The sequence below is a fragment of the Polypterus senegalus genome, chromosome 13 (assembly GCF_016835505.1).
Source record: "Polypterus senegalus isolate Bchr_013 chromosome 13, ASM1683550v1, whole genome shotgun sequence".
Lineage (NCBI taxonomy): Eukaryota > Metazoa > Chordata > Cladistia > Polypteriformes > Polypteridae > Polypterus > Polypterus senegalus.
Genome location: NC_053166.1, coordinates 22,138,683 through 22,163,209, shown reverse-complemented (window position 1 = coordinate 22,163,209; position 24,527 = coordinate 22,138,683). Strand labels below are relative to the sequence as shown.

The 24,527-nt window shown below is 43.2% G+C and overlaps 1 protein-coding gene across 1 annotated transcript in view; it reads left to right on the top strand.

The window, feature by feature from the left end:
• Positions 1-24,243, top strand: part of arsib (arylsulfatase family, member Ib) — a 69,967-nt gene extending 45,724 nt beyond the window's left edge. The window contains exons 2-3 of the mRNA XM_039774498.1: positions 22,542-23,991; positions 24,022-24,243. Of these exons, the coding sequence (XP_039630432.1) occupies positions 22,542-23,937 (1,396 nt within the window). The 3' untranslated portion in view covers positions 23,938-23,991; positions 24,022-24,243. The remainder of the gene's footprint in view (positions 1-22,541; positions 23,992-24,021) is intronic.
• The last annotated feature ends 284 nt before the right edge of the window (positions 24,244-24,527 follow it).

Below are 24,527 nucleotides of genomic sequence, written 5' to 3'. Positions count from 1 at the left end.
TCCTCCAACTTACAGGGAAAAGACTTTGGGCTTGGTGGCCGGCCTGGTACTCCAGCCACCGTAAAAAACAAAAACTCACACTGTTTCAGTGTGCTGCTGAGGTGTTACCCACTGCACTGGGATCCCAATCCAGGTGGCTCAGTGTGTGGTGGGTACAGTAACACGCTATCAGCGCATGTTCTCAACCTCCTCCTCCTCCCGAGTCTCCATCAAGCAGTACTGGTCCAGTTCTACACAGCCATCGTCAAGTCCATTCTGACCTCATCTACAGTATAACTGTCTGGTTTGGTGCTGCCTCTGTTTAGACTAAGACTAACCTGAAGCACATCCTCAGAGCCTGTGAAAAGATCACAAACTGTAGCTTACCTCACTGTAAACACTAGAGGGTGCCAGAGAGCACCCAGACACAACCTCACTTATCACGTTTAAATGAAACCAGTTTATTTTTACAACTGCCTTCCACAAAGATTCCAGTAGTGCAATAAACACAATTCTCTTCACTTTTTCTCTTTCTTTTTCCACTTCCACCTGACTCTGACTCCCTGGATGAGGCTGAGCAGCTTCTTTTATCCTGGACCTGGGAGATTATTCTTTGCTAGAGAATTACCCGATGGAAGCACTTCTGAGTCAAATGGAAGTGCCATAAAGCAGAGATGATGAATCCCTTTACCACCCCCACTGAACCTGACAAGGCTGTTCTTGAGGATTACAACATCCAGTGTGCGTTGTGGGTATCTGCGCAGGTAAAACAGCCCAGGGAGGCTACGTCCTATTGTGCCGGAGAAGCCCATGGTCCTGCCGGGTTTTCTCCCCCTGTCCTTCCTTTACACTATCTTCCCAGTATTGCTCCTGAGTACAACCCAGCCAGAATTCCAACATACCCACTGTCACATTGGTATCTTCTGCTTGTCTTTTGGGTAAAAGAGGACAATCGTCACCCATACTCCATCCTGGCTGGGATACCTGCCCATGTGCGCGGCATCCATCCCATCACATTCAAGTCCAATATGAGTCCAGGGTAAAGAAGTGGGCTGCAAAGACCATTGCTGATCCCACTCACTCAGGGCACCACTTGTTCCAAAGATTCTCTCCAGTAGACGTCTTTGTGCAGTGAAAGCTACAACAACATGTCATGTCAATAGTGCAGTTATTCTGTTATTCAGGTCCGAGCTTCTACTCAGTGTCTATGTATACCTGCACACTAGACTACCTGGACATTTTAATCCTACTGTCTCTTTATTTTTTGTATTGCCCTTGTGTGCTGCATCACATTTTTATCATTTTACTTTTTATCTTCTTATATTTCTCTTTTGAATTCTGTGTTGTCCTTGTATGTTGCACCAATAATATCAAGACAAATTACCAGTACACATGAATGTGCCTGACCCATAAAGTGAATTCTGATTCTGATGTCATTTTCTAACCCACTTAACCAGGGTTGCCGGGGGGGAGCTGGTGCCTATCCCGGCAAACATAGGGCACAAGGCAAGAACAAACCCTGAACAGTGTGCCAGTCCATCACCGGGCAAACACACACACATACACAGCCACACACCAAACACAGAGCCACCAATTCATTTAAACTGCCTGCTTTTGGACTGTGGGAGGAAACCCACGCAGACAAAGTTAAAACTCGCAAGCTCCACACTCTAGGACCTGGACGTGAACAGCGCTACCACTACAAGCAGAACTGAAAAATAATTGATAATTGTGATTTGGGAGCCTAATTGTGTTAGAATACATGCAGCTGATGTGGGGAGAGATCTTTCAGGGAGGGATTAAAGCAGGCCTGATCCATCACTTTCGGTTAGAGGCCATGAGTGAATAGAGCAGGTCCACTGTGGACAGAAAGAAAAAGAAGTGCACAGTCCACACATAAGATAAACTCAGATGGTAAATACCCATACCTGGAAAGTTTCATGAAAAGGTAATTTCTTCTTCTTCTTTCAGCTGCTCCTGTTAGGGGTTGCCACAGCGGATCACCTTCTTCCATATCTTTCTATCCTCGTCATCTTGCTCTGTCACACCCATCACTTACACGTCCTCTCTCACCACATCCATAAACCTTCTCTTAGGCCTTCCTCATTTCTTCTTTCCTGGCAGCTCTATCCTTATCATCCTTCTCCCAATATACGCAGCATCTGCACATGTCCAAACCAACACAATCTCGCCTCTCTGACTTTGTCTCCCAACTGTCCCACCTGAGCTGACCCTCTAATGTCCTCATTTCTAATCCTGTCCATCCTCGTCACACCCAATGCAAATCTTAGCATCTTTAACTCTGCCACCTCCAGCTCTGTCTCTGCTTTCTGATCAGTGCCACCGTCTCCAACCCATATAACATAGCTGGTCTCACTACTGTCCTGTAGACCTTCTCTTTCACTCTTGCTGATACCCGTCTGTCACAAATCACTCCTGACACTCTTCTCCACCCATTCCACCCTGTCTGCACTCTCTTCTTCACCTCAATTACACAATCCCCATTACTTTGTACTGTTGATCCCAAGTATTTAAACTCATCCACCTTCGCCAACTCTACTCCTTGCATCCTCACCATTCCACTGACCTCCCTCTCATTTACACACATGGATTCTGTCTTGGTGTTCCTACTGACCTTCATTCCTTTCCTCTTTAGAGCATATCTCCACCTCTCCAGGGTCTCCTCAACCTGCTCCGTACTATCTCTACAGATCATAATGTCATCAGCAAACATCATAGCCCACGGGGACTCCTGTCTAAATTTGCAACATGTGGGGGTATTAATAATGGTGAGTGACCTTCTAGAAACCAGAAGCTGTCTGCAAGAAGAATGCCTTCTGCACCCTGAGGGACCAGATATACAATCATTAGCATTCCTCACTAAAGAACTGGACTATGATTGTACATCTCTAATGTTTTCTCTTCTGTATGTATCAATGATTATACCACAATGTATATTGAGAGTGAAAGCTGCATTTTAAAGCAAGTTAAATATAAACAGTATATTGTGGCTGATGGCCAGGGCCCTTACCCAGCCAGGATGCCTCTGTAATTGAAGGACGCGGGGGGGAGTGAACATGTACATGGCATTACCTCCACCTGAGTGCTAGATGGCAGCCCCCTGGGTTGCAGCAGCGCGATTCCCACCGGGCTTTATGGGAGTTGAACTTTGGCACAGCCCTGTTGGGTGCCATGGCTGCCACCAGGTGATGTAGCAGATACTGTGGAGCCCTATTTCATCGGGCTTCCACCTCACCTGGAAGCTCTTCTGGGCCATTTTAATGGACCACCGGAGGTGCTCCTGGATGCAGGATAAAAGGAGCCATTCTGCCACTGCTCTAGGATCCAGAGTCAGGAGGGAGAAGATGATGTTTACTGCAGGAGGAGTGAAGGTGAACAGAGACAGAAAAAAGAAAATGCTGTGTTGCAAAGGTGGAGAATGTGTGGGGAAGTGTTTCTCAAAGCTTAATAAAATGGCTGTGTTGTGCTGGTATTGAGGATCTTGTCTGTCTGTGTTGGGTTTGGGGAGCTGGTATATATATTGTGACTGTAGAGGGCGCTTTCACTCCTCCAAACCCGCAGACAACATATTCAGACCCCAGGTAACATATCAGAAATTAATTTAATTTCTTGAATTATGTGCACAAAGCACCTCCACCTTCACACTACACAAATAATAAATCAATGATCACAATAATAACAATAATCAATCCTCCTCTCCACCCAGCAGCTCTGTCACACTCCCTCCCAACTCTGGCTCAGTCTGCTGGGCTTCCCATAGTCCTTTATATAGTTCGTGACCCGGACGTGCTTCTGTCCTTCAGTCCATGTGAATCCATAGCACTTCTGGGTCAGATGAAATCTTCTCCTTTTCTTCAGCCCGGAAGTACTTTGTTTCTTCCATCCCCGTGACTAGTGCGTACTTCCGGGATATAATAGAAACACTCGTGTCTCCCTGCAGCGTCCCCTGGCGGCCCCCACGGTATGCAGCAGGGCTGTGAAGCCGAAACTCCATTGTCCATGACGCCCTGTGAGCATTCAGGGCACCTCCATGTTGCAGGGAGGACTCCATCTAACGGCGTAGTGGTGTTGGCCGGGATAAACTGCTGGCCATCTCTCACAATATATATATATACATATAAAATCTCTTTTTGTGCCATATTTCTATGCTCTAATTATTTCTGCTATGGTTACTGAAGAGTTATATATACAGCTTTAAATACAGCCTTACTGCATGCACTTCAGAAGACATTATCCACCTGAAGCTAAGCATGTTCAGGCCCGGCCAGTACTTACATTGGAGACCATTTAGGAAATAAGTGTGGGTTGCTGCTGGAAGAGGTGCTGGTGAGGCCAGCGGTGGGTGCTTACCAAGTGGTCTGAATGTGGATTCCAGTCCAGTGACTGAAGATACTGTGCTGTAAAAATGACGCTATCCTTCCAATGAAACATTCAATTGAGGCCCCTGGGTATCCTTTGTAAAGAGTAGGGTATATCATGATATCCAAATTAGATTGCTCTACATGGCCTAGTCATTCTGGCCCCCTAATCATCCCTTTCCTCTAACTGGCTATTTCTTTCATGACTTCACTACCTAATAACTCATGTGTGGTGAGCATATCGGTGCAATACTTGCTGCCGTCGCATCATCCAGGTGGATGCCACACATTAATGGTGGTTGAAGTGGCCGCCCACTTACTATAAAATGTACTTTGAGTAGTAGGAAAAGCATTATTTAAATGGAAAGAATTATTATTTTCTATAAAGAACACAATCCCAGGGAGCAAGTGTCCCCTGTTAGAGCCAGCCATCCAAACAGTAATTGCTCTAATTGTTTAAAGAGACCTGCAAAACAGCAACGTTGCATGCATGGCGATACCAAATGGGTCCAAACCAATTAAAATTCCTTAACTGAACAAACATGCTAATGCCACCTGGGAAAAATATGAGCACTGATCTCATTCACTGCATGCTGACCGTAGCCACATTTGCTTTTCTCTGGTGATGTGCTGATCGAGAGACCCCTGTCTCCTGCAGGTGTTTCCTGACATAGCGTAAAATCTTTACTCCATAGAGGTTTTCAAATAAATTCTCACTAGCAAACAAATGAAATGACTGGCACAGGGGTCTGGCACTTCACATTTCACACTCTACTCAAGGTGATTGGGTGCTTGAGAGAAAGAACTGACATGAATACAGCAGGTCGTCAGAGCCACCCCTGGGGAAGTGACACTTCTGAGAGGACAGTGTGCACTTTTACCAAGTTAATGGTGCCCTCGGGTCAATGAAAAGCCGAGCTTATTCTTTAGGCTGACAGGATGCATGAAGTCACGCATATCTCTCGGTTCAGCAGTACATCTTGTCTGACTGGCTGCTTTAAAGATGAGTGACATACAAGCAGCTCCCCCTGGTGAAGCTCTTCTGTTTTTCCACTTTCAAATTCATTTCTATTTCGCTCTTGTTTGCATTCTCCCAATTCTCTTCCGAAATGAAGGTAGTGCATGATCTGGGTGTACATAAAATGCCAAAACAACAGAGTAGTACTAGGGTGCTGTAAAGTGTTAGCCATTATGGATATTTAGTGAGAAGTCAAGCAAAATAACACCTTTTATTGACTAACTAAAAAGATTACAATATTCAAGATTTCGAGGCAATCAGGCCTACATCTTGCCTGAAGAAGGGGCCCGAGTTGCCTTGAAATTTTACATATTGTAATCTTTTTCGTTAGCCAATAAAAGGTGCCATTTTGCATGACTTCTCACTAAAAGCAATACAGTAAAGCTTTCTAGCTGTCCTAATTGGAGCTGAACGTTTGTTGAATTTATTGAAATAGCTGACCCTTATGTCCAGAGTGGCTTACAAATCACAAGTTGATGCTGCACTTGTTTGCACATTTCTATAATGTGAATGAACAGAGGCACTCAAGGTCACAAAGGGTGCCAAAGTTAAGCCTTGTGGGTTATGTTACAAAAGCATAGCTTGTCGTTTTTATGTTTAGACATTTATTCACAGAGCAAAGTCATGGTGTGGAGTTTGCATGTTTTGCCCATGTTTCCTTTGGGTGTTCCGATTTCCTCCTGCTGACCAAAGACGTGAAGGTTAGATGAATGGGCAATGCTAAATTGGTTGTTTGGTGTGTGGTTGTCAATGTCCGCCCTGCGATGCACTGGCACCCAGTCCAAGTTTGTTCCTGCCTTGTGCCCTATACTAGCTGGGATAGCTCCCCCCGCAAGCCTGCTCTGGAATTAAATGGGTTAGAAAATGACACAACAAATTTTTAGGACCACAGTTCCTGGCTTGCATCCTGTGTTGGCTGGGATTGGCTCCAGCAGACCCCTATGACACTGTATTAGGATATAGCGGGTTGGACAATGACTGACAGTTATAATACTGGGGATGTCTTTGTGTTATCGTCTGTTTACCCCTTACACTTGTCAAGGTCGTTATTGGATTGGTCTACTCCTGCACCCTAAATAATAACACACACATACATAGATACACACACTCAGACCCTAGCCACAACAGTGCCCTACGAATGACACACACATAGCCGGCTAACTTTTAACACTTTAAACCACACAAGTGCTATAAGAATAACTCAACTTTCAACTCTCTCAGCACTTCAAGAGACTTACTTATTATCAGGATGAACAACATACAAGGTTTTAAATAGATCTCAGACCTAAATATTACTTTTGGTCTCCAAGAAAATATTAAAACATACAAAGACTCCGTACTCTTGACTATAGGCCATTTATCAGCCAAGAATGTCTTACTTTACCTACTGTTCCCTACTATTGGGTGGAGCTCACACCCTTGGCCTTAATAAACCTCACAGCACAGAGGTAATGGCAAATCTCTGGCTACACCAGGTGCTCAAAGAAATCTACCTTATTATTTCAGTCACTCTAGACATTAAGACAAAGCATAGAAAGATGAAAACAAGTTACTATTTATTAAAGAACAATAATAAGCAATAGAAAATAAGATCAATAGTAAAGTCTGGATAAAATAGTCTTAAAAAAGCTTACTGAAAGGAATCTGTGATGTCAACAACAATATTTATATATATATATATATATATATATATATATATATATATATATATATATTATAGCACATTTTCATACAAATAATGTAGCTCAAAGTGCTTTACATGATGAAGAAGAGAAAAAAAGACAAAGTAAGAATTAAAATTACAGAACATTAATTAACATAGAATAAAAGTTAGGTTTGATGGCCAGGGAGGACAGAAAAAATAAAAAAAACTCCAGACGGCTGGAGAAAAAATAAAATCTGCAGGGGTTCCAGGCTATGAGACCGGCCAGCACCCTCTAGGCATTGTACATAACATAAATGATCAGTCCTCACTCATTGTATTCAGGGTTCTCATGGAAAGACTTGATAATGATGGTCACGTGGACTTCTGGCCTTTAATCCATCAATGTAGAGACATCATGGTGCTTTGATTAGGTGGTGGTGGTGCAGATCGAAGAGAGAGAACAGAAGAGAGAGTAGGGATTAGTACGGATTGCGGAGCCACTATGAATAATAATGAAAATTAATTGAATATACAGAGTATCAGGATTAAAGTAAAATGAAGTTATGAGAAAGCCATGTTAAAGTAATGTGTTTTTAGCAAGGATGAAAGTTCCAGTGCGGCATTTGATTTAGCAATCGATGTTCATGAAAATGCTCTTAACTGACAATCGGATGAAAACTGGTCATACGTGTGTTTGCTTTATTTTCTGAAGTCGCTCTTTTGTCATCGCTGTTTCTCTTCTGACGTTACTTTCAAATGAAGCATATTTATTATAATGTTTCGTGCCGTGGTTTCACAACACATGATTGTTGCTTGCACCTTATTGGCTGGCTGTCAATATGAAGGATGAATTTTGCTCCAACTCTTTAATCTATCTTTTCCCAGATAATAAAGTTTTTTTGATGTTGCCAAAATCATCGCCATGTCCTTCTTTCCCAGGCTGTAAACCAAATTGTTGTCCCGGATGTCCATCCATAAAGTAATCAATATCCTCCGGTATCGGCTCAGCCTTCCTTTCCCAGGCTGTAAAACCATTTTAGCAATATGCTGTGAACAACTGTTATAAAAGTGAGGTGGAAGGGAAGAGGATATGCCTTTTTGATTATAATGCCAATACAAGTGTCCTACATCTGAATTCATCTTGTTGGGATTGAGCAAAATATAATAATAAAAATATAGAGAATAATTTGTAGATTCTATACACCTTAGCAGTCTTCATTTAGCTCTTAAAACAGCCTCAGTTCTTTGTGGCATGGATTCCACAATACAGTATGCTGGAAACATTCCTTTGAGATTCTGATCCATGTTGACAAGATAGCACCCTGCAGTTTCTGCAGAATTGCCAGCTGCACATTCGTGCTATGAATCTCCCTTTCTACCACATCCTAAAAGCGTTCTGCTGGATTCAGATCCATTGACAAGGAAGATCACTGAACCCATTATCATGTTCAAGAAACCAGTTTGAGATGACTTTTACGTTGTGACATGGTACATTATTATGCTGGAATTAGCCATTAGAAGATGGGTCAGTTGTGGCCATAAAGCAATGTACATGATCACCAACAAAGCTCAAATAGACTGTGGCATTCAAGTGATGATTGATTGGTATTAACAGGCCAGAAATGTGCCACGAAACCATTCCCCAAACCATTACACCACCACCAGCCTGGACTGTTGACACAAAGCACATTGGATGCATGGATTCATGCTGTTGGCTCCATTTTCTGACCCTACCAAATGTGTGCCTCAGCCGAAACTAAGGTTCATCAGACCAGACTTCATCTTTCCAGTCATCTGATGTTTTGTTTTAGTAAACCAGTGCCCAGTGTAGCCTCAGCTTTCTATTTTTGGCTGACAGGAGTGGAGCCCGACATTCTGTTGTTGTAGCTCATCTTTTACAGCATGAGTAATCCTCGGGTCTTATGCAAGACGCATCTATACAGTTGCCCAAGTTTCACTCGGGACTAATGCTTTTAGCACTGTTTGTAACGCTTGGGTCTAACGCTAAGGAGGTTAAAAAACAAACCAAGGATGTGAATCAAAGTCAGGATACAGTGCAGGATTTTGTAACCATACAGAGACAATTACCACAAAGTTAAGGAACAGAATAAGAATTCGTAACCGGAACTACCTAAGAAAAATGATTAGTGAAGGGATTTTGGAAGGGAGTAATCTGAAATCTGAGACAACTGGGGGAATGCACCGTTGGTCTTTATACAGTTGTGCTGCTGAGTTTACACGCTCCTGTTTATCTTGCCTGGTAAGTGCATAGCGACAATCAACAAAAATGTTGGTGCCCATAAAAGGACATTATGGCACCGTAGGAGAATATAATTAATTTTCAGCTCTTTGAAATAAAAACAGATATAACCAATAGATATAATACCCTAAAAACAACTATTATTAAAAAACAATCCCAAGGACGGAAAGTTTTTATTCCCTGCTGGAGTCAGAAATGATCAGTTTTAACATGGTACACGCCAGCACATCTGAGCACTGGGTACAACTGTGTCACAGACCAAAGTCTGAATAAAAATGTTAAAAATATATTTGACAGTTGGTCTTCAAAAGCTTGAAAACAATATTTAAAAAAATGAAATGGCCAAAGAAATGATAGAAAAATCTAACTTCCTGTGCACTGCGACTTTATTTTCAGATATCTCGAATTGCATTTGAGGTATCTCAAAATGCGCTGTAGAACTTATTTTGACATTCCGTATCCTGAATTCAGTTTCAGACAGCTGAAATGCTGCATGCCATTTTTAGATATCTGAAATGCATTTTGAGTGATCTGTAAATGTGAGTTTGGCTTGCTGTAAGACAAGTTTGTTTGCATTTTTACTCTAAAGCAGCTGTGGAAGTTCTGATGATAGGACACGTCAAGTCGAGCACAACTCGCGAGAGTGAGCTCCTCTCTTTTTTAGGGTGGTAGGGAGTCAAAGAAGGTCATACATTATAACTGTAGACCATAATTGCTATACTAAGTACCCAAAAGTTTTTCGACACCGTTCCAAATTATTACGTTCAGGGGTTTCATTGCTAACAGGTGCATAAACACAAGCACATAGTCATGCAGTCTCCATTGGAAGCAGAATGGGTCGTACTGAAGAGCTCAGTAACTTCAAACGTGGCACGGTCATATGATGCCATCTTTGCCACAAGTAAGTATGTGAACTTTCTGCTCTGCTCAATCCTGCCCCAGTCAACTGTAAGTGCTGTTATTGTGAAGCGGGAGAGTCAAGGAGCAACAACAGCTCAGCCACAAAGTGGTAGACCATGCAATCTCAAAGAGCGAAGCTACCGAGTGCTGAAGTGCATAGAAATTGCCCATCATTTGTAGCATCACTCACAAAAGAGTTCCAGCTTCTGGAAGTAACATCTGCACGTGAACTGTATGTTGGGACCTTCATTGAATGGGTTTCCATTGCCAAGCAGCTGCAAAGAAACCTAGAATAACTATCCACAATGCCAAGTGTTGTCTGGAGTTGTTCAAATATACCACCACTAGCAGATCTTGTGTGCTTCTCTGCAGTCGCTGTAGTTGGAATAATTATGTATCTACATGCGACTTATAGAGCTTCTTTATATACGACATTTTTGGTTTGTCCTCCTTGAGCCAAAATATATACATTTTCTCTATGACTAATTCGTGAACATGCTACATAAAAAATAGAAACGGGAAAAACAGCAACACCACCGGGAACAACAGTAAATGAGATAAAGTAAAAGTCTACCAAACACTAAATGAGATAAAGTAAAGAAGGGCAACACCGCCGGGAACAACAGTAAAAAACAACAGTAAATGAGATAAAGTAAAAGTCTATTAACACTAAAGTACAAAAACAAAGTAAAAATTAACAGTAAACCACAACACCGCCGGGAACACCGGCACACCGCGTCTACTAAACACTAAGAAACACTAAGTAGAAACACTAAGGGAAAAATGTACTATTCAGTAAGTGCTGCGTCTAGTAAACAGTAAATCAGTAAAGGAGAGACTAAACACTAAGGAAAAAGAACGGCAAGACTGCGTCATCTGCGGCGCTCAGCTCTGAGCGAAATGAAGTGAATGGGGAGGGAGATGATCACATGACTCCCCCACCCACCTTAACACTCCATCCCTCCACAAACACACAAACACAGTTTCTCGGAGCCCAACTTTCCTTTATATAAATCAGTAAAGGAGAGAGGACTAAACACTAAGGAAAAAGAACGGCAGGACTGAGTCAGCTGCGGAGTTCAGCTTAGAGCGAATTGAAGTGAATGAAATGACGTGAATGGGAGGGGAGATGATCACGTGACTCCCCCACCTGCCTTAACTCTCCATCCCTCCACAAACACACAAACACATTCCCCTGGATCCCAACTCTCCTTTATATATATAGATTAGAGCAGCGGAAGTGTCTTCTCTGGACTGATGAGCCACATTTCTTGATTTGGCAGCCTGATGGACAGATCTGAGTTTGACAGATGCCAGAAGAACAAATTCTGGACTGCCTAGTGCCTACTATAAATTTTAGTAAGGTTTTGGGCCAGGTCCTTTAGTTCCAGTGAAGGTTACTGTTAATGCTACAGCAGACCAATACATTTTGGACAATTGTGCACTTCTAAATTTGTGGTGACAATTTGGGGAAGGAACAAAGATCCCTGTGCCCCTTGTGCACAAAGCCAGGTCCATAAAGACGTGAAGAAACTCAAGTGCCCTGCACAGAACTCTGACATCAACCCTATTGAGAACAACTATGGGGTGAACTGGAATGCCGATCGTGGACCAGGTCTTCTCATCCAACATGTATACCTGGCCTCACAAATTCTCTTTTATTTGCTGAAATGGTACAAATTCCCCTAAGACACACTCCCAAAAACTTCTGGAAAGCCTTCCCAGAAGTGTGGAGGCTGCTGTTAGCTGGAAAGGGGGACCATCTCCATATTCATGCTCATGGGTTTTGGAATGAAATGTCCAACAAACTCATATAGTTGTGATGGTAAGGCGTCCAGAGACATTTGGCCATATAGTGTACATCAATGAAAACATGCCCCCTAAATGTTGCCATTTTAGGCTTTTTCCTAAATAGTCAAATGTTATAGTAATGAATATTAGTGAGAGATACAACCAAGTCCTTCATCGTAATCCCCGACTCTATCCTGTTGATATTTCTTTTTGCTCAATAAAATAATTACCATTAGTTCGACTTCTGGTAATGACGTCAAAGTGTGTGTCACGAGTGACATCAACAAGTGCATCGTGGCATCAATAAGGGTGTTGTCAGAGACCTTAGAAGATGTGGCTGCAGTTGAACCCTTCTCAAAGAAGGAGCTCTCCCTGGTTTGAAGGAAACGTAGGGTTTATCAATTTTAGTTTTGTAAAGCTGGATTCACCTTCACTGGGGTTTATTGCCAAAACTATATTAGGTAAGAAGAAAGCGTAGATGCCCAAAAGGATCGTTGAGTGTCCTGCACAGGATGGAGGTGGAGTCCTTACCCAGCTGAGATGCCACGATAGAAGGATGGAATAAATCCTGCCCTGGGTGGGAAGATCACAGGAACTGGCTGGAGAGCAGAGCAAGGAGCAGTTCATTCCCCACTTTAATAGGTGGCAGTGTCTCTCATACAGAATCCCAGTTTGGACTTCAGCAGAGCTGCATGAAAGTTGGAGTCTGGAGGAGCAGCCCTGTAGGGATCCCTGGCAGACAATAGAGGGTGCTGCCGAGGGAGGATCTCCTTGGCTTCCTCATAACCCGGAACTGCTACCAGCTAGCTATGTCACATCACTGGAAGTACTCCAGGGTCCTCAATAAGAGAGACCACGCTGTCTTGTCCAGGAGATTTAGAACTGGGAGCAGATAAGATAGGCAACCTTCGTCTGGAGGAATAGCAGAGCGGTGTAGAGCGATGGTGAAAGGGAGAAAGAAGAAGAAACACCTATTCTTGGTACAATGTATTCTTTAGTAAAACCCCTTTATTTGAACCCTGGAGTTTGTTTTGTGTGATTGTGTTTGGGGTTTGGGGTTCGGTGGCGCCCCTAGCCTACACAAATGATAACACCTGGTGCCCCCAGACCAAGGTGGTCCTTTCAATGACTACTACGTCTACAGTATTATTTGTTTTCATGTATAATGGTGGCAAAATTGAAGTCTGAGTCCTGCGCTGCCATCAGCTCAGGGGCAGAATGCCAGGAACATTTTTCAGTGGAATAAACAGCAAAGTGAGCGATCCCAGAAAGGCCATTTGCGAGCGGCTCAGCGTGCTTTTTATTGAGAGGCTCTTCACATCCATTATCTTAATTGACAGCACGTAGTCCAGTGCACGCTGGTGCAGGGAGTCGGCTTTGCGATTGCAGCTTTGGTAAATTGCATAATGTGTCGTTGTGTGCCATTGAGAGTGCTCGAGAGCCTTGTGTTTGTCTTTTATTTATTTATTTACTTATTGTGAAGTGATAGAATTTAAAAACATGTTCCAGTGTCTGCTGGCAACGAGAAAGTGCTTAATGGATTTTGTGGGGAGAGGAAAAAAATGCAGCAGCCATTTCTCGCTCCCTCCAATTCCGTCAAGCGACTGCTTATGGCAGCTGTACTTCTGTAAATAATGGAGACAATCTTATGTACTCCAGGTCATGCTGAGGTGAGACATGGAGACACAGTCAGAGACAGTGGTTGGCATATAGGAGTAGGCACAAATTGTAGCAGATTTTTCTGCCCACTTTAACACCTGCTTAACCTAATTATAGGACTGCGAATGGCTGGAGGTTACCCATATAGCATCTGAAATGGACACCAGTCCTCTGCACAAGACACACAGAATTTGCTTATCTTCTCACAGATGATGTTTCATATACAACATGTCCACTTTGGATTCTGGGGATGTAAACATCCTTTGCAGAATGCACAAAGCAACTGTCTTTGCAATTTGAACAAACCAGAGTTTTCTCAACTTCTAATTGGGCTTCTGACTGTTAGGATGGCTCCTCTTCAAACTTGTACGTTCCATATGAGTCCCATTACGCATACTCTCTCTGGGGCAGTTAAGAGTGTTGAATTATCTTCACAAGCAGGGTCACAGAATGCAGAAGTAAAGTAGACAGCTTCTTTCTATATATTGTGAGGGACGGCTAGGAACCTTACCTGACTGGGATACCCAAAACCTGGAAGGACATTGGGAGACAGCTTGAACAGGCCTTTGTCTCCCCCAGGAGGGTTGATGGAGTCCCCCCTCATTTACAGCATTGCCACGGATTCCTACAGGGCTTCTTGGGAAAGGGAGTTTGTCAAGTCAGCCCTGTTGGGTGCTGCCAGGGGGGTGATGAGGGTACTGGTGAGCCTAACTTTGTCGGGCTCCCACCTCAACTGGAAGTGCTTCTGAGCCACCAGAAGTACTTCAGGGTGTTAAATAAAAGGAAATGCCTACCTCAACTCTGGGAGCCACAGTCTGGAGAAGGAGGAGGACAAAGTTTGCTGTGAGGAACGGAGAAGATTGGGATAGGAAGACCCTGATGATGTAGTTACAGAGAGTGCTACTGTTTTTATAATTGTAATTGTGATGATGGTGTGGGAAACTCTTACGTATAAGAGTTTACACAATAAAATCCTTATTCATTGGCAACTTGTGTTCCAGCCTGTGTTGTGTTGGGAGTTTGGGGAGCTGCAGTGCCCCCTAGGGACCTATATATATATATATATATATATACACAACACAAACAGGCTCAAACACAAGTTAATAGGCAATAGAGTCTTAATTTGTGGGAACACTTTCTCTATAAGCATTTCCCACCACAGCCACAATATAAGTAACACAAAAGCACAATTCCATCCATCCATCCATTTTCCAACCCGCTGAATCCAAACACAGGGTCACGGGGTTCTGCTGGAGCCAATCCCAGCTAACACAGCACAATTCTAATTCTTTTCTTCCTTCATTCTCTGTCACTGCCGCCTCCTCCATGCCTTCTCACAAGCTTTGTCCTCCTCCTCCCAACTTGGGCTCCTTGATGTGAGGCAGGAAGCTACTTCTATCTAATCCCCAGAAGTGCTTCCGGTGGCTCCTAAATCCTGCAGCCTTCCCTGGCAGCCCACACAGGACCCAACAAGTCTGTTTTTGGGAACTACAATATCCGGCAAGACTTGTGGGCACCCATGCAGGGATTCAAGCCTGGGCTTGCTGCCATCTACCATGCTGGGGGAGACAAAGCCCTGCGTAAGCAGACTCCCCCGGAAATCAGGGATCAAGCACCTGGAGCACTTCCGGGTGAACTATAACGGGAGCCAGTGACCACCACTCAGTGGCCAGAGTTGGGTGGGAGGAGGACGAAGCTTGGTGAGGAGTGGTGGAGAAAGAAGAAGAGACATTTGTGGTTATTGAGTGCTTGGGAATGTGTTGTGTCTGTGGGTACGGGGACGACGTAGCCCACAGATGAAGAAAATAAAAGTTTATTTAATTTTACACGTGTCTCCCATGTCAAATCGGGTCGGGCTCTATATAGCGTCTTTCTTACAACGGCCAAAGTAAGCAATCATGGGAAGTAAGGCCATGGAAAGATAGGTGACCAAGAACCTGATGGTCACTCTGGCTAAGCTCCAGAGAATCTATGTGGAGGTGTGAGAAGCTTCTAGAAGGACAACCATCACAGGAGCATTCCAATGATTTGGTCTTTATGACAGAGTGGCCAGACAGAAGCCTCCCCTTTGTAAAAGATGCATGGACGCCAACTTGGACTTTACAGAAATGCATCTCGCTGTATAAGAGTTCTTCAAGTGTATTAATTTATTTACTGAAGTATTTTAATTACTGTACAGTGACATTTTTAATATTTGCTTTTTAATAAACACCCACTTTGGCCTTAACCCCTGTTGTTGTCTCCTCACTTGCCATAGTCAATCTCTGTTCATGAACTACAAGACGTCTCAAGAGTGGTTGGTGTCTGATGGCTTCAGGCACGAGGCATCACAGATGACCAAAGATTTGTGCATGGGCCAATCAAAACACAGTACTCTCCAGTGCCCACCCTGTCAACATTGGCGGGTAAAAATCACAGCTTTCATTTCAAGCTGTACTTCATGTTGTGTGTCACCGAAATAAATAAACGAATAAACAATTGAATAAATCTAACAAGAAATAAGCCACCAAAACATATTTCATGACACATTTAATTATTTATGTTCAAATATCATTGTGTTTTTATTTATTCATTGTTACATTTTACACTGCATATATTTATTTGCATATTTTATTTGAAATATTCCACCATTGATGTTCACATTTAAAAGGCTCCCTGTAAAATAAAGATGTTTTTTTCTCTTTAAATTACATGTAATTATTACTTTTTAAATGTTTATATACGTTGCCGTTACTCTATTAAAAGTGAGATACCACACTAGGGGCCTCAAATTTGAACTTCTGGAGAGCTGCAATGGCTGCCGGGGGTTTATTGCAAAGCTATTTCTAAATACAAAGTGAAATCTTTTCTTAGTTTGGGATCCTTCTGCTGCATATCTGAACTTTGAAGTTGAAAAATAAATAAAATAGTGTATTCAAATGTAGCTTTTGTTGGTTTAGATGGTGGCACTTTTGCAACATCCTGGGGTCAAATCCTTCATCTGGTTGTTTTCTGTGTGGTGTATGGAGTCTGTAAAATTCTCAGCGTGTGTTTATGGCTTTTAAGCCCAGATGACAAAAAATGTGAAGGTAAGCCGACTGGTGATTAGTGCGTTACAAACGGAATGACATTCTGTCTGAATATTTCAGATAAAATTAAATAGATGAATGCATTGTGCAAAAAATAAATAATAATAAAATGATTAGTCACCATGAATAATTAAATGTGTCACAAATGTTTTTCGTTACTTATTTCTTTATGGATTTCTTTAACTCTTTCTTCATTTATTTATTTCCGTGACGCCATATTGTGATCCTCTCTCATAACTTGACCAAAATGGTGTTATTCCTCCAAACATAGCCAAGGAAACAGGCCTGGAAGGAGATGCACAAGAAGGCAGCCTAGCTTCCACTAAATTGGCTGGCTTTGGCCTACACCGGAGCAAAAGGAGCTTTTAACTTTAAAGTTCAAAAACATGCTAAGAAATCTCAATAATTTAAGATGTCTGTAAAGAAAAGGAGGAAAGCCATGATAGACCTTTAGTCCTTCAAAAAATCTTTATAAATTAAAAAATATTGAACAAACAGAATACAAAAGGAGACAAAAAAGTGTTGTCAAGCAGGCAACCATAAACACCAAATTCAAATCACAATCCTTAACCTCCTTAGCATTAACCTCATAAGCATTACAGGGGGTCCTATGGTTATAACACAGTTCCGTTCCTACAACAGTGATGCAACCCGAATTTTGGTGTAAGTCGAAACACACCCTAGTCTAAATCACTTACCTATCCTAACACATTTGCAAAATCATAATCTAGAACAGTGGTGGCGAACCTATGGCACGCGTGCCAAAGGGGGCACTCAGAGCCCTCTCAGTGGGCATGCGCGCCGTCGCCCGAGCACATAGTTCGTTACTATAAAGCCAGAGGAATGCGGGGCCGGCTGCTCCCTCACCGCTCCCCCTCTTCACGCGCGCCGGAGGACTTTTCTCACATCACCTGCCCCTCCGCCCAGCAGCCCAATGGGAGCGCTTCCTTCCTCTCCTGTCTGGGGTAAGGCGGGCGGCACACATGCAGCTTGAGGGTGCGGCACGGACTGCAGCCTTTTGAGTCTGTGATTCCCGTGGTGGGGTTGGAGGGGATGTGGTATAGCGGGTCCACAGCTCAAAATTGAAAAGGCCAGTTTTAACAGATAATTGCCGCACTCGCGCTTAAAGGGGTTATGGTAGAGTGGCGGATCGGTTTCCGGAGCTTTGTGATGTGGGCAGTCCTCGCAAGCGCACAGGTGAGGAGTCGTCCATCTGTAATTATTGCTGGGAGTTGCTAATCGCCACACCTGATCCACGACCTCGTAATATATAATGGAAGCTTTGGGGGCGGAGCTTAATAGGGAAGACCTGCGTGAAACACTTGAGAGGATCGAAGGGATGACAAAGGACAGCACAGTTAGTTATGAAAATGAAATCCTTAAAGTGTGGAATTCTCTGCCAAATAATCTTAAGTCAATGAAGGCACTTGAGATTGCTTTCCTTACTTTGTTTGGAACATCTTATGCTTGTGCGCAGCTGTTTTCAGCTTTGAATTAAATCAAATCTGACACCAGAAACAGACTAACAGATGACCTGAGTGCTGCATGTGTTGCTCTCAGACTTACAAAGTATGAGCCAAGGTTAGACAAATTATCAGCATGTATACAACAGCAAAAAGCACATTAATTGTTCAAAAGCATACCGAATGCAAACTTTTACCTTTCAACAAAAAGTTCTTTGTATCATTGAAAGCTCTGTTATTATGTTTTTCTTTTAAGACAAAAGATGTTAATGTATGAGTGGCTTTTCTAAACTAAAAGCTCAGTAGATAGACAGACAGAGCATCAGTATTGGCAGTTCAGTCCAATTTGTCATCCAGCTGCACTCCCAGGTATTTATAGGTCTGTACCCTCTGCACACACTCACCTCTGATGATCACGGGGTCCATGAGGGGCCTGGGCTTCCTAAAATCCACCACCAGCTCCTTGGTTATGCTGGTGTTCAGTTTTAGGTGGTATTCAGGTTAAATTGCCATGTTGGCACTTTGCGATAAATAAGTGGGTTTTGGATTGCAGTTTGGGCACTTGGTTTCTAAATGGTTCGCCATCACTGATCTAGAACATAAAAACTACAGAAAAAGGAAAAGGACATAAATATACTGTACTGTACTGTAGTAACAGAAAACTGTAAATTCGAAACGTTGTATGTCGAGACTTTGTAACCCGAGGACCCCCTGTATATATTTTTTCGGAAAAAACATGTAAAAAGCATCATATTTTTTGGCACGAAAAATGAAATTTTTATTAAATCTCATTTTTTTACTGTAAAACTTGCAAAGCGTGAAAAGTACAGAGTCAGTAGTGCAAAAAGTATAATAATGATACAAATAATAATAACAATAATAATAAATAATATTAATAATAGGGTATATACTGTCAAAAACATGCAAAACACTAAAAGCACAAAGTCAGAAGTGTAAAAAGTATAATAATAATAAAAATAATGATGATGATGATGATACTAGCACTGCATGCACAGTCATTTACTCAACACTGTTCAGCGTAATGGCTCGTCTTAACAATTGTTTTGATCACGTCATCATCTAGAAAGTAAGTAGCAGATCTTGCCCATCAACGCATCTATTATTCTTGGCTGCCCCTCAAAATTAAAACAAGGTGGTACTGCTTTATTTGAAGCAGGGTCAACAGAAAGCCAAACACAATCAAGTTTCATTTCCGGATTCATCAGAATCACTTTTGGTTTCACTGTCCATTTCAAATCCACCGTCTGAAGACAGATTCACTTTGTCATGACCGCTGATGAGAGGCTCCTCAAACATCGCTGTTGAGAGCGTGCATCACCTGGGCTGCTGAAAAACGTTTCTTACGAGACACCATTATGTTATTATGAAGACGTTGCCAAGGTAACTCTCAGGAATAACCTTACATAAGACCTGTCTATACGGTTGCCCAAGTCACGCTCAGGACTAATGCTGTTAGCACTTTTTCAGCCCGAGTAATCCCCAGGTCTAATGCTCACTTGAGATGCGTCTATACCGTTGCCTGAGTGACAATCAGGGCTTAATGCTTTTAGCACTGTTTTCTCAGGGTCTAAGGCTAGGGATGTTAAACAAAATTGTTAATTCAGAAGAAATTGGTAAAAGTAAGCCAGAAATGCAGAGGAAAACAAAACTTACAATGAGAAGCCGTCTCTACCAGAACACATTCAAAATGAATTGGTGGATTGGTGATGCTAAATGGCCCTGTTATGTATTAGTGTGTGTTTGTGTGTGTGTGCAAGTGTTCACGCCGTGGTGAAGTGTCGTCCTGCCTTGCACTTGATGCTTGTTGAGATAGGCTCCTGCAACCCTGGGCAGGATAAAGTGGGCTAAGAAAACAGTATGTTATGAACAGATAGCAAAGTCTGGATGTACAGTGCATCCAAAAAGTATTCACAGCGCATCACTTTTTCCACATTTTGTTATGTTACAGCCTTATTCCAAAATGGATTAAATTCGTTTTTTTCCTCAGAATTCTACACACAACACCCCATAATGACAACGTGAAAAAAGTTTACTTGAGGTTTTTGCAAATTTATTAAAAATAAAAAAAACGGAGAAAGCACATGTACATAAGTATTCACAGCCTTTGCCATGAAGCTCAAAACTGAGCTCAGGTGCATCCTCTTTCCCCTGATCATCCTTGAGATGTTTCTGCAGCTTCATTGGAGTCCACCTGTGGTAAATTCAGTTGATTGGACAGGATTTGGAAAGGCACACACCTGTCTATAGAAGGTCCCACAGTTGACAGTTCATGTCAGAGCACAAACCAAGCATGAAGTCAAAGGAATTGTCTGTAGACCTCCGAGACAGGATTGTCTCGAGGCACAAATCTGGGGAAGGTTACAGAAAACTTTCTGCTGCTTTGAAGGTCCCAATGAGCACAGTAGCCTCCATTTTCCGTAAGTGGAAGAAGTTCGAAACCACCAGGACTCTTCCTAGAGCTGGCCGGCCATCTAAACTGAGCGATCGGGGGAGAAGGGCCTTAGTCAGGAAGGTGACCAAGAACCCGATGGTCACTCTGTCAGAGCTCCAGAGGTCCTCTGTGGAGAGAGGAGAACCTTCCAGAAGGACAACCATCTCTGCAGCAATCAACCAATCAGGCCTGTATGGCAGAGTGGCCAGACAGAAGCCACTCCTTAGTAAAAGGCACATGGCAGCCCGCCTGGAGTTTGCCAAAAGGCACCTGAAGGACTCTCAGACCATGAGAAACAAAATTCTCTGGTCTGATGAGACAAAGATTGAAGTCTTTGGTGTGAATGCCACGCGTCACGTTTGGAGGAAACCAGGCACCGCTCATCACCAGGCCAATACCATCCCTACATTGAAGCATGGTGGTGGCAGCATCATGCTGTGGGGATGTTTTTCAGCGGCAGGAACTGGGAGACTAGTCAGGATAAAGGGGAAGATGACTGCAGCAATGTACAGAGACATCCTGGATGAAAACCTGCTCCAGAGCGCTCTTGACCTCAGACTGGGGCGACAGTTCATCTTTCAGTAGGACAACGACACTAAGCACACAGCCAAGATATCAAAGGAGTGGCTTCAGGACAACTCTGTGAATGTCCTTGAGTGGCCCAGCCAGAGCCCAGACTTGAATCCTATTGAACATCTCTGGAGAGATCTTAAAATGGCTGTGCACCGACGCTTCCCATCCAACCTGATGGAGCTTGAGAGGTTCTGCAAAGAGGAATGGGCGAAACTGGCCAAGGATAGGTGTGCCAAGCTTGTGGCATCATATTCAGAAAGACTTGAGGCTGTAATTGCTGCCAAAGGTGCATCGACAAAGTATTGAGCAAAGGCCGTGAATACTTATGTGTATGGGATTTCTCAGTTTTTTTATTTTTAATAAATTTGCAAAAACCTCAAGTAAACTTTTTTCACATTGTCATTATGGGGTGTTGTGTGCAGAATTCTGAGGAAAAAAATGAATTTAATCCTTTCTGGAATAAGGCTGTAACATAACAAAATGTGGAAAAAGTGATGCGCTGTGAATAATATTCATTAATGTCAAAGGTTGGTACCATCCTGGCCTCCTTTTTGATTCAATATTCTGAGTGGTGCATGTTCTCCGATATCCAGATGAAATGTCCTCTCACTTTCTAAAGCGTCTCGGTCTTTGACTTTGCCCTCCCCATCTCTTGTCATTCTCTGGTCCCTGAGACGGGTTGTTATTTATGTCAAAAATGCATGGTTGGGGTTCCATACCATGGGATATTACACACATATGATTGGTTAGCTATCTTGGTGATGGATGACGGCCCAAAAAGCCTTGATCCTTTTGCTCATCTGTGCAGTCTCCCATTATTTTACTATTAAGTTGTAAACGGTCTGAACATATTAAACTAAAATCATCATAAATTTCTTGGATAACAAGACACATACGTCAAAGTTCTAAACTATTGATAAATTATTGGTCGCAGTTTTGATGAAAAGGAAGTAAAATGCAGATGTAATTAGATAAGTTCCCTTCAAGGGTCCTGTAAATGCTTTTGTAATTATTTAGGTCCTTTATAGTTCTAAAAACTGACAGTTTTCTTCCTTCCAGGGCACTCATCTTGTTCCATAGTGCAATGTGTAAACACAACCCTCAGCATAGGATTTGAACCCAGGATGCTAGAGGCTGCCAAACGTTTACTGTTAAAAATCCCAGACTGTCTATTAACAGAGGAATTATAAGTAAACTAGCACTGACTGCAGCCATCCAGTAGTGGAGCTTGAGACCCCTGTGCCACAGGGTCTACAATGGATTTTTAAATATGAAAGAGTCTCACTGCTGGTGGGGGTCTTCTTCTTTCTTATGTAACTGATTTATGCTTTCCTTATTTTTTTCCCTTTTGAAGGTATCAGATTCACACTGGACTCCAGCACTCCATCATTCGGCCACGCCAGCCCAACTGCCTGCCCCTAGAACAGGTGACCCTTCCACAGAAGCTGCAGGAGGCAGGCTACACCACTCACATGGTAGGAAAGTGGCACTTGGGCTTTTACAAGAGAGACTGCTTGCCCACACGGCGAGGATTTGACTCCTACTTTGGCTCCCTTACGGGCAGTGTAGACTACTACTCGTATGATTCCTGTGATGGGCCGGGCATGTGTGGCTTTGACTTGCACGAAGGCGAGACAGTGGCGTGGGAGCAGAGTGGCAAATATTCGACTCACCTCTACACTCAGCGGGTTAAGAAAATCCTAGCAACCCATGACCCTCGTCAGCCAATCTTCATCTTCTTATCTTTCCAGGCAGTGCACACACCGCTTCAGCCCCCTAAAGAGTACATCGACAAGTACAAAGACATGGGAAGCGTGGTACGGCGTAAGTACGCAGCTATGGTGACCTGCATGGATGAAGCTGTCAAAAATGTGACCTACTCACTCCGCAAGTATGGCTATTACCAAAATAGTGTAATTATTTTCTCCACTGACAATGGTGGGCACCCCTTCTCTGGAGGCAGCAACTGGCCTCTACGGGGGCGCAAAGGAACATACTGGGAAGGTGGGGTTAGGGGCCTAGGATTTGTCCACAGCCCTCTTTTGAAACGCAGGAGGCGTGTGAGCAAAGCCTTGGTGCACATCACAGACTGGTATCCCACTTTGGTCAGCCTGGCAGGAGGGAACATTTCTGACTCTGAAGGGCTTGATGGCTTTAACGTGTGGCCGGCCATCAGTGAGGGCAAAGAGTCACCACGCATAGAGATCCTACACAACATTGATCCACTATATAACCATGCCAGATCAGGATCCTGGGAGAAAGGCTACTACCTGTGGAACACCGCAGTGCAAGCGTCCATTCGCTTTGGGGACTGGAAACTGCTGACAGGTGATCCTGGTTACAGTGACTGGATTCCACCCCAGACTCTGTCTGACTTTCCTGGGAGCTGGTGGAATCTGGAGAGGCGCACAGATATTTTGAAGAAATCCGTCTGGCTCTTCAACATCACTGCTGACCCCTACGAGCGTTACGACATCTCGGAGCAACATGCTGATGTAGTGCGGCAGCTGCTCGCCCGACTGGCCTACCACAACAGAACTGCCATCCCAGTCCGCTACCCTGCCGATGACCCACGGGCAAACCCAGAACTGAACGGGGGTGCCTGGGGACCATGGGTTGGTGACGAGGAAGATGACCACTGGGATGATATTGTATGGACGAAGAGCAAATCCAGAAAGAAATGTAAGCAGTGCAAACTGAGGCCCTACTTTAGAAAAATGAACTCCAGGATAATGTCCAACAGAATATGAGCACCACATTGGGCCGTCCCGGGGGGTCGGCACAATGTGCACAGTCAACACGAAATTTTCATGAAGCTGGAGAGTCAACACGAAATTTTCATGAAGCTGGAGTGCTTTGACAAAATCCTTGGGTAAAGAGAACTTTTTAGAAAATAACTGAAATATACTGCAGCATCCTTATTTGTTCATTCTTAAAGGGCACTTGAAGTTAAAATAATTAAAAAAAAAAGAGTAATTTCCTGAATATCGGCACAAATGTATTTCCACAATGAGAAATTGAGTCCAACAATATGCATCCCTGATAAAGACAATGCAGTAAACGATGTTCCTTCTGTTTTGTAAAAATGGGCTCCTTATACCCTAGAGCAGGGTTTCTTTCTTTTTTTTTTTTTGTTATTTCACAGACTTTCCTTGTTCAATACCTGGATGACCTGGACGATCTTTCCCCCTTGGAGAACTGTGAAGGGGGTTAATCAAGGACGGTCATCCACGATTCTCCAAGAGACCTCGTCTGTGGTCCTGATGATCGTCCTCAGTTCTCAAAGGGGGTCTCCCTTGTCCATTGGTTAACTGTTTTCCACTAGGAGGCGCTAGCTCCC